Source organism: Taudactylus pleione, unplaced genomic scaffold (genome assembly GCF_031769625.1).
Source record: "Taudactylus pleione unplaced genomic scaffold, aTauple2 ptg000085l, whole genome shotgun sequence".
Taxonomy (NCBI): Eukaryota; Metazoa; Chordata; class Amphibia; order Anura; family Myobatrachidae; genus Taudactylus; species Taudactylus pleione.
Genome location: NW_028284487.1, coordinates 4,492,032 through 4,510,455, shown reverse-complemented (window position 1 = coordinate 4,510,455; position 18,424 = coordinate 4,492,032). Strand labels below are relative to the sequence as shown.

The window sequence follows — 18,424 nt, the reverse complement described above, 5'->3', positions numbered from 1 at the left end:
AAGGAAACGTACAATTATTAATGAACAATACTTAAGAATGTAAATAGCTTAACAGTATGACAAGAAACAGACCTGTCTTTGGCATGCTCCTTAATGGCACAGCAATCCTGCGCTGGTTCCTTGCTTCACCTCCTTTAAAAAAATAAAAATGGGTGTCAGGACTCATTTATGTTTACCACAGCAAACCGCTCCTTCACTAGCCGAGATGTCACAGGGAGCAAGTTGTCCTCACAGCATATTACAATTAACATCACCTACACCTGAATCTAGTCTCTCTGTATGAGAAGGCTATTTATTGATTTAAATGAAGTTTCATTTCTAAAAATATACCTCATATACAAGTACATTTTCCTACATATACTGTATTCTTGAAGATCTTTGTAAAACAAGGTGATGTCATGTTTGCTATGTATTAAACCTATGCTGTGCTTCAATAGCCAGGAAGTCTCATGTGTATTTAGAAAATACCATTATTTTCAAGGTCATTCAACAACCTTAAGAAACAAATTATAAATTAAGGCTGCTTCAACAAAGCTTAAAACATGCAGTTAAATCCCAGGGGCCCGGTCATCATGGCTACCAGATTTTGCTGCCTGGCTACCAGATTTTGCAGTGAGGGAGGAAGCAGATCCTCATCAGCTCCAGTAGGGATTCGTGCCTATAGTATTGCGGCGTTCATATCATGCACAGGAGTGCATGTGTTGAGTGTCGTCTGCGGTGACTGCTGTGCCTGTGTCCATCCTGGCCTCTGCTGACTTCTCCTGTCTGTCCCATCCTGCGCTGACTCCTCCTCTCCATCCTGGCATGCTCTGACCCATGCTGTCTGTCTCAGTCTATGCTTATCCTCCTGTACATCCCCGCTGTCTACTGTCTCCTATCTCTGGCTGCTTAGAGCTATTCGGTAATAGGGTCTATGCATGGCCAGGGATTGTAGAGCAGCTTCAGAGGGATAGTGGTGTGACCACGAGGGGAGGGGGGGGTTCTGTGGTACTTTCTGGCACCATTGTTTTGTATGAAATGTGGTCCGTTATTACTGGAGGATGGGGGTGGAGCAGAGGAGCTGTGCAGAGCAGAGAGGGGGCCTCCATGTTACTCTATAGTGTGTATAACAGTTGCATAACACACAGAGCTGTGCTCCTCACTCAAGGTGCCCACACACATACCGATGTACTCACGATCCGACGATGTGTCCAATTTCCCTTGAAACTCTCCACGGCAGCTCTGAACACAATATGCACACGATATGCTGTCCAATCTTCATCCGATCTCCTGCAGCCAGAGTTTTTAACAGTGCATTTGTGTCTAGATTGTCAGATCTGCCGTACTGCACGGCAGATCTGAAGATGCGATGTGTGACCTGAGGGACGCGCATCGCATCGTGAGTGGGGACTCACGATTTGGGCATTTTTTACCCGATCTGTCGTTCCAAGGTGTCGGAATCGGGAAAAAAAATAAATAAATAAATAGCTGTGTGTGTGGATACCTTCCCTCCTGTAAGTTTTTTGGGGGGACAGTGATCTGGCTCCTACACTTTCATCCTGGCTCCTAGATTTTAAAAAAATTTGTCAAGCCCTAAGTTAGCGCTTCAACAGACAGAGCGATAATAAAATCAGTTGCATAGAACTTGCTCACCTGAAAATGGATTCTTTTTCACAATGTGTTTAAAACTTTCCAAAGTCCTTTTTCTTTTTTCATCAATGTGATGAAGATCACCTGGAGAATTGAGCAGAGAATAACTAGATACAGACAACAAAAACAAAAAACCCACTCTACAGCAGTCTTATAAACTTCACCATCTAATTTATATCTGCTAACATACCTTCATCTGGCAGGTACTGGAACTCCATAGGTTCACTGACCTCCTTGTCAGACGGCCTCCTCAACTGCATCTGGACCTTCACAGGTTGGCGGATTTCTGTATCTTGGTATGGGGGCGTCCTGAAGACTATAGCCACCTGTCTGTGAACATCCGCTTGGGAAAATGAACCCCGTGCTTCCCAGTTGCCAAACACAAACACTACCTCAATATCTTCTGGGGGCCAGAACACAAAACATAGTTACTGGACAAGGACAACATATTTCATACATGTAAAATAAAAATCTCGTGGGTGAGATTGACCCCTCCCAACATGTGATTAGGTTACAGGGTGAAGGACTACATGTGACAGTAAAAAGGTCATGATGTGAGGAGTGGATTGGAGGGAAGCTGTGCCACAGACAATGTTAGACAGCACAGCGAGTGATATACGTCTCCTATAAAACTAATGCGAAAACAATGAGGAGCGATTCAATTCAGCGTACATGTTAGTAGTGCCAGGAAGGAGTTCCCAGAGCTACTCAATCCAGCACGCTGTTAGCCCGACTAAAGGATTTCTTCTCGCACCCTCCTGAATCTCTTCCAGTGCATGCCAAACACACTTCTGTAAGAAATTAAGGTAATTCAGCCAAACTTTGGGGACGACTCAATTGCTAACGCTACCCTAAGTATGCACAGTAAAAGGAACAAAGCTGCTCTCCCATAATTGTTGGTGATGTGCGCATCAGCCGCAGATATTTGAATTGTCCGCTTTGATTCTAGTTCTGCTAGAATACTAGAAACTCTAAGAGAGCCCATCTTATACCAAAACTGAAAAATCACAAAAGACCTTTGTTCAACTTTGTATACAGTGCATCCGGAAAGTATTCACAGCGTTTCACTTTATCCTCATTTTGTTATGTTACAGCCTTATTCCAAAAAGGAATAAATTCATTTTTGTCCTCAAAATTCTACAAACAATACCCCATAATTACAACGTGTAAAAAGTTTTTTTTGAGATTTTTGCAAATTTAATAAAAAAAACAAAACAAAAAAACACTAAGAAATCACATGTACATAAATATTCACAGCCTTTGCCATGAAGCTCAAAATTGAGCTCAGGTGCATCCGGTTTCCACCGATTATCCTTGAGATGTTCCTACAGCTTAATTGGAGTCTACCTGTGGTAAATTCAGTTGTTTGGACATGATTTTGAAATGCATACACCTGTCTATATAAGGTCCCACACTTGACAGTACATGTCAGAGCACAAACCAAGCATGAAGTCCAAGGAATTGTCTGTAGACCTCCAAGACAGGGTTGTCTCGAGGCACAAATCTGGGGAAGGGTACAGAAAAATATCTGCTGCTTTGAAGGTCCCAATGAGCAAAGTGTCCTCCATCATCCATAAATGGAAGACATTCGGAACCACCAGGACTGTTCCTAGAGTTGGCCGGCCGTCTAAACTGAGCCATCGTGGGAGAAGGGCCCTAATCAGGGAGGTGACCAAGAACCCGATGATCACTCCGTCAGAGCTACAGCATTCCTCTGTGGAGAGAGGAGAACCTTCCAGAAGGACAACCACTTCTGCAGCTATCTACCAATCAGGCCTGTATATTAGAGAAGCCAGACGGAAGACACTCCTTAGTAAAAAGCAAATGGCAGCCCGTCTGGAGTTTGCCAAAATGCACCTGAAGAATTCTCAGACCATGAGAAACAAAAGATTGATCTCTTTGGCGTCAATGCCAGGCGTTTCTTTTGGATACCAGGCAGCGCTCATCACCAGGCCACAACCATCCCTACAGTGAAGCATGGTGGTGGCAGCATCATGCTGTGGGGATGTTTCTCAGCGGCAGGAACCGGGAGACTAGTCAGGATAGAGGGAAAGATGAATGCAGCAATGTACAGAGACATCCTGGATGAAAATCTGCTCCAGAGCGCTCTTGACCTCAGACTGGGGTGACTGTTCATCTTTCAGCAGGACAACGACATTAAGCACACAGCCAAGATATCAAAGGAGTGGCTTCAGGACAACTCTGTGAATGTCCTTGAGTGGCCCAGCCAGAGTCCAGACTTGAATCCAATTGAACATCTCTGGAGAGATCTGAAAATGGCTGTGCACCAACGCTTCCCATCCAACCTGATGGGAGCTTGAGATGTGCTGCACAGAAGAATGGGCAAAACTGCCCAAAGATAGGTGTGCCAAGCTTGTGGCATCATATTCAAAAAGACTTGAGGCTGTAATTGCTGCCAAAGGTGCATCAACAAAGTATTGAGCAAAGGCTGTGAATATTTATGTACATGTGGTTTGAGTTTATTTTTTATTAAATTTGCAAAAATCTCAAAAAAACTTTTCTCCTTCATCCACTAGGGGACACTGGAGTTCAAGACAGTGGAGTATAGACGGTGGTAGAGCAGAGCCTGGCACTTTAAATAATTTAAAAGTGTGACTGGCTCCTCCCCCTCTATGCCCCATCAGCCCCAGTTTTTAAAATGTGCCCGAGAGAGCCGGTCGCACATCTGGCTATCTCCAGCCTTTCATATTTTTCATATTTTTTATTTCAAAAAGCATTGAGGACAGGCAGACTGCTTGCTGTGACAGTCTGCCTGCTACGGGGGAGCCGCCGGGAGGGCACCACACGGCTACTGCAGCCTGTGTCCGGTGGCCCTGAGGAGGGGGCACCAGCAGATGGAGTCATCGGACCCTGCGAGGACCCGCCACTGCTGACACCGGCATGTGTCCGGGTTCCTCGCCGCCCCCTCAGCCCAGCATCCCGGCCGCAGCAGCCCGTAAGTATATCCCACCACTCCTGACTAGCTGGAGTGGTGGGCGAAAATGCTGGGTTCAGGACAGCGCGCGCTGCGCGGCTGTTACACAGCCTCCTTCTCCCTGCCAGTAAACCTGGCAGTGTCGGAGCTGCTGATGAGACCCGGATCTGCACTCGGCAGTCAGCGTCCGGGTCTCTGGCTTAGCCTAGCCACTATTCCCCCTCCTATTTAAATGAGGGGATGGAAGGCCCCTCTACGTTGGTGACAGCGCGGTGCTAGCCGCAGCTGTCACTGAAGACGCCGGCTCCTCACTCCTATATGCAAGGAGGGAGACTGCCGCGTCCCACTACTCCCATAACGGGAGTCTGCAGCCCCACTATTATAGCCCTGCATAACGGGGCTGGGGCGGGGCTTAAGGAGCCGCTCAACGCAGCTCTAAGTTGCCGCGCTGGTGCTTGTATGAAAGCACCGGCGCTGGCTTATGCGCATAGCCGCTGGAGAGCGTGGTACAGCGCTCTCAGCGGTTGGTTGCTGTGCCGGTGCTTGTTTGAAGAAGCACAGACGCTGGCTCTCACAGCGCTATGCCTGCCTAGGTAATATAGCGTAAGTAGAGCAGAGTCCCCGTTAGCGATATGGGGGTGATTTACCACCCTTAATGTGGCGTTGGGGGCGGGGCTTAGCGGCGACCCGGTCAAAAAGCTGGGCTCAAGGACAGCGCGTGCCGCGCTGCGGTTACAGCTAATGAGCACAGCTGCGCCTTTGTACAGGATCCCTCCTCAGTAGTCTGCACAGCAGCAGCATCCCTGAGGTTAGTAAGCGGCTCACTGTGATAATGCAGCTTCCCTGTACAACGCTCTGGAACATCCTGCCTGAGCAATGCCAGCAGTCAGTTCCAACACAGGTGGGCAAGCGCTGACTCTCTCTCCCCCTCCCTCCCCCCCCCCCCGGAAGACAGGCCCCCTCCCCAGCATGGCTGTTAGTTGACAGCGGTGAAGTCTCCGATGCACCGCGCACCCTCCCGCCCTGTATGCTGCGTTGTCACTTACAGGGAAGTGCGGGTGCTGTTGCAGTACTTGTACAGGGAGGAGGCTTTCCGATGGCGCACACTCCACGCGCTACAGACCTGTGCCCTCCATTTCAGTATGCGGGCTAGGCATAATGCAGCACTGCCTTAGCGATTAGCAGCTCTCTTCTATTAACAGGAGGAGACGCTGCGTTACGCAGCTCCTGGCTGTGCTGAGCAACTTTACATGCCCGCTCCTCCAAATGCTGATTTAGCCCCCCTCACTTGTGTAGGAGCCATGATCGCTCCTCCCGTGTTATCGGCACCGGCTGGACCTTCAACTACTCCACTTTTATGCGGTTCTACTGCGGGGGCAAGTAGCGCTGTGTTGACTGGAGTATATCAGTGGCTCACACAGCGTGGTAATTCAGGAATGCATACGGTCCAGCGACTACAACAGCGGCCCCTGCTTCCCTCTTAAGGGCAGCAGTATCTACCTGCACACAAGCAGTACAGCTCAGTGCACTACCTGCAGCAGGGAGTGCTTTAGCACTGGTCTCCTACGAGACCCCTCCCTTATTGGGAGTGCTTCAGTAAATAATAAGGGATGTCCGTCACTGTATGACAGGAGTATTCCCAGCTAAATACGCTGTGCTGACGGGACACGGTCCCGCCATTTTGCCAGACAGTGTAGTGGTTAGCGTTGCTGCCTCGCAGCAGTGAGGTCTGGGTTCTCTTCCCACCGTGGTCCTAGCTGTGTGGAGTTTGCAAGCACCGGGTGTTACCCCCTGTCATGGCTTCCCCTTGGTTCTATAACAAAGGGCGCATGGCTTAACCGAATTAAAGATATATAGTATGTATAGTACTTGTACTAGTCATTGTTCTGGTTGCTGGGGCCAAAACTTATGGTTAGCTTACCCGTAACCAGGGTTAGCACATTATTGCGTCCCATCCCCAGGCTTATGCCTCATAACCCTGAACATGCTCTCTCTCGTCTGATTTTGGAAGCCAAGCAGGATCATGCCTGGTTAGTACTTGGATGGGAGGCCCCTGGGAATACCAGGTGCTGTAGGCTTATATAGGTGCCAGCACATATACTACATTATAGGCTGGTTTTAAAACCTTCCAGTTCTGTATAGTGCTAGCTACTGTGCATAGCTAGTTGTTAGCAGAATGGGAACTAGCCTAAACCCCTGTTTGCACTATAACTCCGCGTTATGCGGTTCTGAGAGGTTCCAGTTACTCAGCCGCTGCACATTCCTGGCTACAGGCGCTGGGCTGACGGGACACAGTGCCGCCATTGCAGCGCAGGGTACTACCCACTGTCAGGCTTCCCCTTGGCTTTATAACAAAGGGCGCCTAGCTTAATCTAATGGCCTGATATCATAGCCTGTGAAGGTTACCCCATGGTGTACTAGCTACTCTGCCTAAACTGTGATAGTCTTTTTTTGATTCCCCCTTCGAAAAACGGGTTAATCTGGAGCTAAAATAGCTCATCTGAAGCACGCACGCTCCTAATATATAAGGCGAGTACACCAGTAACAGAAGTCCCAAGAACGACACCAGTCTGGGACAGCACGCTGCTAACACATCTTGCCTCTACGTCATAACAGAATGACGGCCACACGCGACACATGAGCAGCCTCCCGGTGTTGAGGTAAGCCACGGTATGTGTGTGTATATATTATATATATATATATATATATATATATATTTATTACCAGTCCTGCTTTAGAATATATACATGCTGGAGTGACTTTGTCCTTCCATGGCGCTAATTATGCTCATGTTCTATTTTAAATATTATCGTCACCTACTAACCTTGTATGTAGGTACACGTATGCATATGTGGATATCGCTTCTTATCCTTACCATAACATACTAGCATAATTAAAGATGCTGCGATTGGAGGCTGGACGCTCCTGATGCGGTAGTTGGTACAATGACTCCGCTTTACACTATCTCTCCCAAGGTATTGGGTTGTGTGTGTGTGTGTGTGTGTGTATGAATATATAATGTTTATACTTCCACATTCATTAGGTTTACCTATTATTCCACGGATGCGTAGCCGTCTGGGTTTACCAGAAGCTGTAGGCTATATCCATTCCTATTATATGGTGGTTCTATAAACTAGAGTAATGTTCTGCAGCTTACATAGTGATAGTCACAATTCCCTGGGCATTGCTTCCAGTATGGACCCTATACATGTCCTGGGGCGGCGCCCCATTCGGGGGATCTATTATCATTACAACTACAGTGGTGCACTTGTATTAATATTTCCGAATAGTTGGGGAAAAAAAAACAAAAAAAACTGTTTTTTGTTTAACCCTAACTGGGGTTATCACCACTGATATATATCCCTTCTTACTTGGGATAACCAACGCAGTCTAAGTACAGGTACCCTTCTCAGTATCTATTTCGGTACTCCATATTTTTGTCGCATATCTCAATAAAATGAGTCTCAAAAGGGCCCTTAGGTACAATTCATACCATGAGGCCTTGGGCCGCCCACAGAACAGGCTCAATTTAGAGTCCTGTTCTACGACCTTCTTGTCTCCACTAACATTTTATTAGTTTCCACAGTAATTTCTCCTGCACTTCTCCAGACTAAGGTCCGTGCTGTGGAGCATTGGTCTTAGCCCACTGAAGCTACTCTTTATACCTAACGTGGCGGGTTGCTGTGTGATAAAAAAAAAAAAGGTCAGTGACATTCTACATAGCGTCCAGAGGGCTTCTGGTCGCTCACAGGTAAGAACTTACCTCACTAATGCCTAGGAAGATGCTTCTATTTCAGGCAACCTGACATACATAACGTTAATCTCCCTTACGGAGCCTAGCGGCTGTCCTAGCAGCCCTCTGCTCTTTTAATCAGTTGGCTCTACACTTTAGAGTTTCTCTGGTGTGTGGGTGCATAGTTTGTACATTGAGATTAGCGACACTATTCTACTAGAATCTGTTGGGGTTATGGACCAAAGCGCATCTCTGGGCTAGTGCACATCTTTACATAAGTGTGACAGTCACTATGTTCCACGCAGGGGGCCTGGTTGGGTTTTCCTGTTCAGTATCTGTTGATATTTTATCACACTAATAGGTACCTGACGGGTACTTTCATGGTTGTCCTGCTGCCCTGGCCTTGCTGTCTGGGATGCTTCCCTATAATGGTAGCTCTCCCTGGGTGGGGTTACATTCGTGCTCCTTTACTGCTAAGTTCCTGGTTGTTTTCACACCATGTTCAGGCCGGCAGTTGGTACTGACTACGCACTTCCATCAGGTTGGAAGTTGTCTTTTTATCCCTGTTTTCAGTATGGGTTATACTGCTGTCTGACCTTCTGAAAGGAATTGTAGTCTCCATCCTCTCGTATTCGCCTCTGCCTCATGTCCCGTGGGATCTCCACTCGTTGGAGACTTCTACGGTATAACCTTTCCGCTGGTTCACAACTTTGTTGTAGTGGGACCTCAAGGATCGTTCAAAGCGATTGTTCGGTATCGGCCTTGACCTCCCAGCATACTTTTTGTTGGGAGTCTGTGGACAGGATCAACTTTGTATCTGTTGATTGGTATTGTCATACTTCTATCTATATGATTATGACCAGCGGTGCTGCCATTCTGCTGTCTGCAGCTGTTGCAGTTTCCTGTGCAGACTCTAGTACGATTCACGAGTTCTTATCGTTTTCTGCCCTTCTCCTATGGATTCTTGTTGGGGCTCTCTGCTACCAGCTGTCTGGTTTGGTCTATTTTCAGCCGCTTCTCCACTGTGATTGTTTTCTCGCCAGCCGTTCTGTTCATTTTGGCTTCCGCTGTGACTGTCTTCTGAGGAGTAGTGTTTGTCTACTGTGCTCTACGACACTTGATCCTCTGCCTCTGCTGCGCCTATTGTTCTTGGCAGTCCCTATTTCGGTTTGGCCGAGGGGTCAGCAAGTTCTCCGCACTTCCCACCCAGGAGGTTGGCTTTGGGATGTCCCCACTGTCTTGAACTCCAGTGTCCCCTAGTGGATGAAGGAGAAAACAGGATTTTGGTACTTACAGATAAATCCCTTTCTCCGATTCCACAGGGGACACTGGACGCCCGCCCAGCGCTGCGTACCTGACGTTTTGTTGGGTTCATTCTATGGTTGTGTGACTGCATGATTCCCTGTTATGGGTTCCACTGTTCTCATTCAGTCGGTCTTGTTCCGTTCTGTGGCCTTCTCCTTCTCCTCGTTTTCTTTTTTCTTGTCCTTCGTCTCCTCTCGGGCTCAGTTCTTAAACTGGGGCTGATGGGGCATAGAGGGGGAGGAGCCAGTCACACTTTTAAATTATTTAAAGTGCCAGGCTCTGCTCTACCACCGTCTATACCCCACTGTCTTGAACTCCAGTGTCCCCTGTGGAATCGGAGAAAGGGATTTATCGGTAAGTACCAAAATCCTGTTTTTCCACGTTGTTATTATGGGGTATTGTGTGTAGAATTTTGAGAACAAAAATGAATTTATTCCATTTTGGAATAAGGCTGTAACATAACAAAATGTGGAAAAAGTGAAGTGCTGTGAACACTTTCCGGATGCACTGTAAATACTTCAAGTAATGTTCTAGTCATTCACCAGACATACGGTTTTGTGCATGACTGTAGGTGTTCATTAAATGTATTCAAGTGGACAAGCTGCATCTTATTATACACATACATTCAATTGTACTGAATGTATAGAAAACAAGCAACATGGACTGAAAACCTTACATTCTGTCCAAAAACAAACCACTGGTTGCTTATAGTTATTCTAAACATCATCATAGCACAGACTCTGACCAATGTCACATACCTTTCTGCACTTTATCACACAGTAGAAAGATCTCATCCCCTCCTAAACAGCTCCCAGAATTCTTGTTAACTCTGCAAATCTTCAACTCAGCAGTGTTGGGAGCTCCTATAATAATGAGATAAAATAAATACAGGTTGAGTCTCCCATATCCAAAATGCTGGGGACCAGGGGTATTTTGGATACAATTTTTCCATATTTTGGAATATTTGCATACCATAATGAGATATCCTGGGAATGGGACCCAAATCTAAACACAGGATACATTTATGTTTCATATATACCTTATAGATACAGCTTGCATGTAATTTTATACAATGGGGGGGGGGGGGGGTGTGGGGGGATTTAATTCAAAGCGATGTTGAGTAGCCGCAGGAGGGAGCTCCCGAAGCTATTCAATTCAACGAGATGTTATGGTCGGGCTAAAGGATTTCTTCTCGCACCCCCCTGAGGATGCAAGGAGAAATCCGACAAAAGTGCCGGCCGCGCAGCTGTTCTCCGGCTTAGCGTGGCGCCGACAGCCGCGTGGCCGGCACATTAGTCGGAGAATGGCGGTTCTCGTGACTAAATACCCAGGTTAAGTCGAGAGAACCGGCATTCTCCGACATAACAGCATGCTGAATTTAATAGCTCCGGGAGGTCCCTCCCGGGGCTATTCAGCATCGCGCTGAATTGAATTCCCAACAATATTTTTAATAATTTTGTGCCTTAAACAAAGTTTATATACATTGAACCATCAGAAAACAAAAGTTTCACTATCTCGGTCATGCTATATAAAAAAAAAATAATCCGTATTTCAGAATGTTTGGACATGAGACTCGACCTGTACCACAGAAATTTACATTTCACCAAAAGCAGAAACAGCTGGATAATGTAAAGGCTTGTCTAGAAGGACAAAAGTAACCACTTGTAAGCAATTTATGGACAATGGGGTCAGACAAATAAGTTGGAGTAATTGAATCCCAAAGATCTGTACAGCTCAGTCTGCTCCCACCCAATCACTGGCTTTGGTAGAAGATATTTATAAACATGAATAAGATTGATAGTAGGAATTTGAGGATATTATGTGGTAGACATAGAAATAAAGGCACTATGGAAAATTCTAATGAAAATTCAAGCAAACATTCTTATTATGCCATCATTAAATCGCAGTATTTAAGGCCAACACAAAGGTAAAGCGAGATGCACTACGCTCTTAACCCTGTCACACTGGAGTATCAAAACTTTACAGCAAGGCTGAAAACTGCTATAGTCCAAGCAAATCATTTGGCTAGATCGATATCTACATATTTATATATAATATAATCTATTGAAACCACTCAAATATGTGCACTCTTCAAATCAGAGTACTTTCTTTAGAAAATAAGAGTAAATCATTTCACTGCTCCTGCTGAAAGATCCTTAGCTAAACAAAGATCTAAAAAAGAAGATAAACAAGAAATACAGGAAGGTGCGGACAGTAGAGTATTATTTGAGTCACTCATGGCATACCTACACCACAAAGTGATTTATTTACTTTTTGAAAAATTGTAACACGCTCATCTGAATATCTGATGTTTTACACTTTTCTCGTCTCAATTTCATTCCAAATTTAAGATTCCAGAACTTCTAGGGGGCGATTCAATGGTTTATATTTTTTTAGGGAGCCTTACTAAGGAATTGTTGCTCCGTTCAGGCGCGATAACCGCCTGCATTTTTGCTCGCACCCTCAGGAGAGTGAGACAAGAAAGTGTGATTAACCCTTAACCAGGACTTTAGACTGGTTTAGCTGTTTACCATGGCTAAACCCGATCTAAAAGGGCGTGAATACAGCGATAATTAATGGGCACCCAGAACAAGTGAATTACAACACTTGGCGCCCATTAATTATCGCTGCCTACAAAACAATTGAAATCACCCCCCAATTGTGTATCTAATTGTTTCTGGAAGACACCAGAACAGTACCCAAAATCAAAAGGCCACTAATAGTGTAGTAAACTGTTTTTAAATTTATGATCCGTACACAGAGAAGAAATGAAATAAATGAGAGTTTATCTGAAAAGGCAGCCCCTTACATAAAGCCAAATTCAATATGGGAGCGAAAAGTCCGTGCTGGACTTTTCAGTCTACATCGGAGATTTTCTGGGGATAAAGTATCCGGCGTGTGCCCTCTTTATCCCGTATTCAATTTAAAATGAGCGAAAATGGGACCCGGCGAATTAGGATCGGCGAAAAAAAAACGGGAATTTTAGGAAATAATTGTAGGACCCCCCTAAAGATGTCCAAACCTGGGGGATCGCTATGGGTACCCCCGTTTTTGCCTGCAATAGAAAGTCGGGTTTTTAAATAGCCGCGGCAGGATTTTTTTTTCCTGACATTGAAGATGTCATGCAGAAGAGCACTTAGGATTTTTTCTTTTTTTAAGTGTTCGCATCAAATTTGGGGTACATGAAAATGGATACTAGCATATTTTTAAGTCCCAAAAATGCACCTGCCACTAATAGCCTATTTTAGAAAACACCTGCCGCATACTTACAGAATACCCCTGAACCTATTGCGCTATTTTTAAACAGTGTTAATTTTTTTTTCCCCCCCCCAAATTTACAATCTTTTTTTGGGGTGTCCAGATTTTATTTTATTTACAACTTTTGGATACATGAAAATGGGGGTAAGCATATTTTTAAGTCCCTAAAGTTATTTTAAAAATTCAGCAAAAATGCACCTGCTGCTACTCTGCGCAATGAAGAACACACCTGCCGCATACAAGGGAACCCCAGTGGATTTAATTTGCCTATTTTAGAAGTGTTTTTTCATTTTATTTCACCCCCCCAAAAAAAAAAAAAAAAATTTTTTTTGGGGGGGGGGGCCCAATTTTCTTTAAAAATTTTTTGACAGTTTATTTTTAAATGACATTCCCAGGGGTGCAGGCTATTTTTTTTAAGCCTGCACCCCTAAACCCCATTTTTGCACTTTTTTTCGCCATGTAAAACATGGTGAAAACTTATCCCTGTTTTTTTCAAAGACTTTGACCCGGCGAAAAGTCCTTGAAATTGAATACGAGGATAATTGAAACCCCTGCTGGACCTATAGTCGACAGTCTAGGAAGTCTCGGGGGGTGGGGGGGATTTGCAGAGTGGGTTGGAACACCTGTGCGGCGTCCCGCGTGTTGGTGTGAGTCTTGGCAGTACTTACCTACCGGTACGTTTTTTGTTATGGTGATGTAGGCCGACGTTGCGGCCGTTGCAGACAGGTTGGAAGCTACAGGTTTGTTGGTGAGCTGGATCATCGTGTTGCTGGTGTGCTGCAGGTGCACGGCTGTTCTGATTGGTCTGCGGAGGTCAGCGACCGGAGTATGCAGCTGAAGTTGGCTCTTGGTCGTGCCACTGGTGGTGCGGAGCCAGAGGTGTGGATGGGTGAGCCGCTGGGAGGCTGGGTTGCAGCGTGTAAGCTGGGACCACCCCTGGGGGGGGGGGGGGGGGTGTTCTGCCCGGGATACGGATTCAAAAAACCTCCTTGAAGAAGGCACCTGTGCCCAAACGCATTGGAGACCCTCACATCAAACCTGACACCGATCCAGGCTGACCTCCACTAAAGATACCCATCCCCACCAGGGACCACCAGTGCAGAAAGCTCTCAGCCCACCCACCTGCTGGTCCGCACCACTCACACCTCCAGTGACCGGCTCCACCCAGGACCAGCCTCTCTCCCCCCTGCTCCCAGGCGTGCTCAGCAACTCACTCCTGGCCAGGGGTGTCTCCACCGTCGATCCCCATTTCCACGAGCGACTGTCAGCGATCAGAGCATCCCGCACATCCGGCCGCAAGTCCGCCCAGCCAACATCGCCAGTGACCAGCTCCATCCCGGTCACACTTTCCACATCCGCCCTCATCCATGGCTTTTTTTTTAAACAGTATCCCGGGCAGACCACCCCCCAGGGGTGGTCCCAGCACACACGCTACAACCCAGCCTCCCAGCGGCTCACCCATCCACACCACCAGTGGCACGACCAAGAGCCAACTTCAGCTGCATACTCCGGTCGCTGACCTCTGCAGACCTATCAGAACAGCCGTGCACCTGCAGCACACCAGCAACACGCTGATCCAGCTCACCAACAAACCTGCAGCTTCCAACCTATCTGCAGGTTATGGTGACCTACATCACCATAACAAAAAACCTACCGGTAGGTAAGTACTGCCAAGACTCACACCAACACGCGGGACGCCGCACAGGTGTTCCAACCCACTCTGCAAATCCCCCCGAGACTTCCTAGACTGTCGACCATAGGTCCAGCAGGGGTGACGTGCAAGGTCACTGAACCGCACGGAAGGAGCCCCCTTAAAAGGGTCCACCTACCTCCCCAGTCTCATCACTACTCATCACTGAACCCCACCCACCTGCCCGGGATCTTAACAGAGCAGCATTGTGACTACTCAATAAAAGATTTTGCCCCAAATTACTGTGTCTCGCTGGCCTCATTTTGATCCTATTTCATTCCCCTTTTCACATTACTCCAAACTACACTCCATACCCAATCACAGCCTCCTTCTCACTCCCAAAACGCCACCACCACCAGAAGAAACATTCCAATTAACACCACTCACAAGTCATCACCATCACCACTACTAGCCGGAAGAGCGCACCTTACCCCCCCTACTCTCACACAGGAGAAGATTGGCTTCTTCCTCACATGTCCCCGGCGGCTGCAGAGAAAAAAGAGTAGCCACCAGGTATAGATAGGAACTGCCTGACTCCTTCCTCGCATGTCCTCCGCGGCTGCAGAGAACAGCCACCGGGCTTACACCAGAGCAGCCTCGCTCCTTCACATTACACCGGCGGCTACAGCCGCCGGGTGGGGGGGGGAGGGGTGCCGCTGGGCTTCCCAATCACTGCTGTCCATAGTGATCGGGACACACTGGGGGTGGAGCAAAAGTGCAGAGTGTCCGGGAGGTCCCTCTGAGACTGGCGGCTGCTGGAAGATTATCTTCTGACAGCCGCCCACAGGGTGTTTCTGCTTAGTCGCATCAGATGCAACCATGTCAGGGAAAACCCAGCCTGGTGTGGTCGCATTTGATGCGACCACGCCAGGCAAGTGGTTAATGTAATATATTAAATAAAGAAGTCAGTAATTTATTAGTGGGTTTTTGGCCCATCTTTAGGGTGCTGTTATGGTATGTGGTGGCTTTTCAGAAACAGTTGGTTACATACTTCTCTTTTGCTTGCAAAACTACAGTGTTTTATTTAACCGATGCCACTTCTAAGTAATGCCAAAATGATAAAAAAAATTATATATTTAAATGTTTTTGAATTATGACTTAATATTTATTACTTTTTGTGTATATTTACCATCTGTCTGTATATATAAAGGTCTGTACAGAATAGAAGAGAATTGATGGTTTCTTAAATTAGTGAACAATTGTTACCTATGTTCAGGTGTTGCTGTTTAATCTGATTAAGTGGAAGAAAGCTGCAATTGGTCACCTGTCCTTTAAATACAGCGACTGTCAAAGAAAGTCACCTGGAAAATCCCTCTGAAGAAACTGCCATTATTTTTGGCCGGGTCTTTTTCCTGGACTTCCCCTGAGACTCCACTACTTTGTCTACTTTGTCAATTGTTTACCTGCAACTAAGTATCCACTGCCAGGCTGTGGTCTCCCTCCCCTCAAGTGGACTGAAGGATTCTATTCATATTGCCAGCACTGGTCCTCTGCTGGGGGGTAAGCAGCTCACAGCTGATGGCTTGTGCTGCAGGTGCTATTTATGCTACATGTGTGAAGGGTGAGGTTAAGAATAGTGCAGTCTGATGATTATTCCCAATGCTGGCTGTGTTCTCCCTTTCCCCCTACAGTAATAGCACTTCTGTTTATTGACAGCAATTGTGAGGAGTGAGGTTGAACATAGCGCAGTCTGCCATCCACATGCTGGCTGACCACCCCTTCTCCTCCTGCAGTTACAGGACATTTCAATACTGGCAGCATTAAGTTTCCAGCAGGAACAAAGACATGCATAGTAACTCCACCATATCGGTTGTGTATACACAAAATATGTGTCAAAGCTTGATGAGAGATAAAATTACGATTGAAAAAGTATTAACCAATCAGCTCCTGTTATTTTTCAAACACAGCCTATAAAATGTTAGTTAGAAGCTGATAGTGAGATATAAATCACCAACCAATTTTATATTTCATCAAGCTTTGATACATAGGCCCCTAAGTTCCAAAGGCTTAAAGGGGAGGTTGAGCATAGACATCTCCGGCTTCTACTTATCTAAGCCTTAAAGAGCAACTTGAACTATTAGCAGACATTGCAAAGTGGTTGTCACTTACTCTCTGGAATTATTTATCCCATCTTGGAATATTTCATTCAGCAAGCACAAGGCTTGTTTGGATTTACCTGGACTGAACTAGTCATATAAAGAACTTAAGATTTGTGCTTTTTCTTCGTTGATTATATTGTATTCTTACTCAAGCAAATGTTTTTTGTATTGATATCTTATTATATATAAATTTGTATATTAAAAGGTTTATTTTAAATTGACAATTGTATGTGCTTTTTTTTAAAGGATTTAGGATGCTCAGGAAACAATTTGGGAATTTAAAGTGAGAGAAAAAAAAAAAAAAAATGACAAACATCAAGTATTCAGATAAATGTGTTAGAATTTTCCTAACAATAAGGCATTAATAGTGTAGTTTGTAAGAGGAAACAGATTATCCAAACTATAGCAATATGCATTCTAGCCTTGAGAATATTCTTCAAGTACGAATATTACTTTAGTTTGGATAGACTGTTTCCTTTCACATACTACTACACCATAAGCGCCTTCCTGTGTTGTTGGTTAGGAAAATGTAACACACCTATCTGAATATCTGACACTTGTCACTTTTCTTCTCTCACGTTGAATATCCAGAACACCCACACCCCAGAACAGCACCCAAAACATTGGCCAAAAACTCCCTAACAATTTAGAAAATTGTATTATTTTCCTTTTACAGACTACACTAGAAGCGCTTTACTGTGTTTGTGTATGCTTGTCTTTATTTAGATCCAATACTAGTGCGGATCTTACAGGAGGAGCTGCTTCAGAATCCATAGTGAATTAGGCTGTAGATTCTGTTTTCCATCTATAAAAAAACTGGGTTGTTAAAATGAATGAATGTATCATTACTTAGCTCTGGAGTGAGTTCTAAGTCTGCTATGAGGAGACATGTGAAGAACAGGTACATTGAGGATGCACTAGCCATTTATTGCTACAGCAAACAATTTGAAACAAGAAGATCGGTGACAGCACAAAACTATCATTGTCCATCTACCGTGTATGTCCCTTGTAATGTAGTGTTAATGCTAAGCAAGGCCTGTTTTGTATATGAAGAAATGTGCCCTGCTCTTTTTCTGTGTGGGTATTTTACTTCTTAAATACTTATTTATTTTACTTAGTTGCCAATGTTTTTCTTACACTCTCTGTTGGCTGTCTGAGGGACATTAAAGTGCTATGTTGGGTGGTCTGATAAGCATTGAAGGGGTATGCGAGTTCTTCTAGTGGGCATTGAGCGTGCTTGTGGGGAAGTCTTATTGAATGTGGGGTGGTCTGAGGGGAATTCAACGGGCATGTGAGGTGGGTGGCGTTGTCTTATATAATGTGGTGAAGTCTGAGTGGCATTGAAAAGGCATATGGGTGGTTGAGAAAAAAAAAAAAGATTTAAATATTACATAGAATACCATGTTACAAATTAGTGCCCACAATTTACAATATGTCAACCAGCTGTACCAACACGACCCACCCATTTGCTCTTTAAAACTAAAATGTGCCCTTCCTGAAAAACTCAGAGGGAACATTATCATGTCTTATGCCGAATCTGAGCCGTTTGTTTACTCGCACAAACCAGATTTGAGTCTGCATTTGTTTTCACACCACTCACACTCTATTTGTGCCTCACATTGCAATCATACATAACGGCATTCATGTATTGGCAAGTGTGCGTAAATACATTCATGCTTCATTTTATGCTTAGTCACTCAGATATGACCTAGAGGAATACAAGGTCTGGCACTATAACATCTATTGCTCCCTATAAACATTACGATGATATTACA

At 45.4% G+C, this 18,424-nt stretch overlaps 1 protein-coding gene across 3 annotated transcripts in view; it reads right to left on the bottom strand.

Annotated features, from left to right (window-relative positions):
• The window catches only part of RELA (RELA proto-oncogene, NF-kB subunit), a 56,324-nt gene that overhangs the window by 1,940 nt on the left and 35,960 nt on the right, over positions 1-18,424 (bottom strand). For 2 of the 3 annotated variants that reach the window (XM_088468323.1, XM_088468325.1), the window contains exons 7-10: positions 10,361-10,465; positions 1,820-2,032; positions 1,633-1,713; positions 73-132 (exon numbers count right to left, since the gene is read on the bottom strand). In XM_088468323.1, coding sequence (XP_088324449.1) covers positions 73-132; positions 1,633-1,713; positions 1,820-2,032; positions 10,361-10,465 — 459 coding nt within the window. The remainder of the gene's footprint in view (positions 1-72; positions 133-1,632; positions 1,714-1,819; positions 2,033-10,360; positions 10,466-18,424) is intronic. The other variant, XM_088468324.1, reaches the window with a different exon arrangement.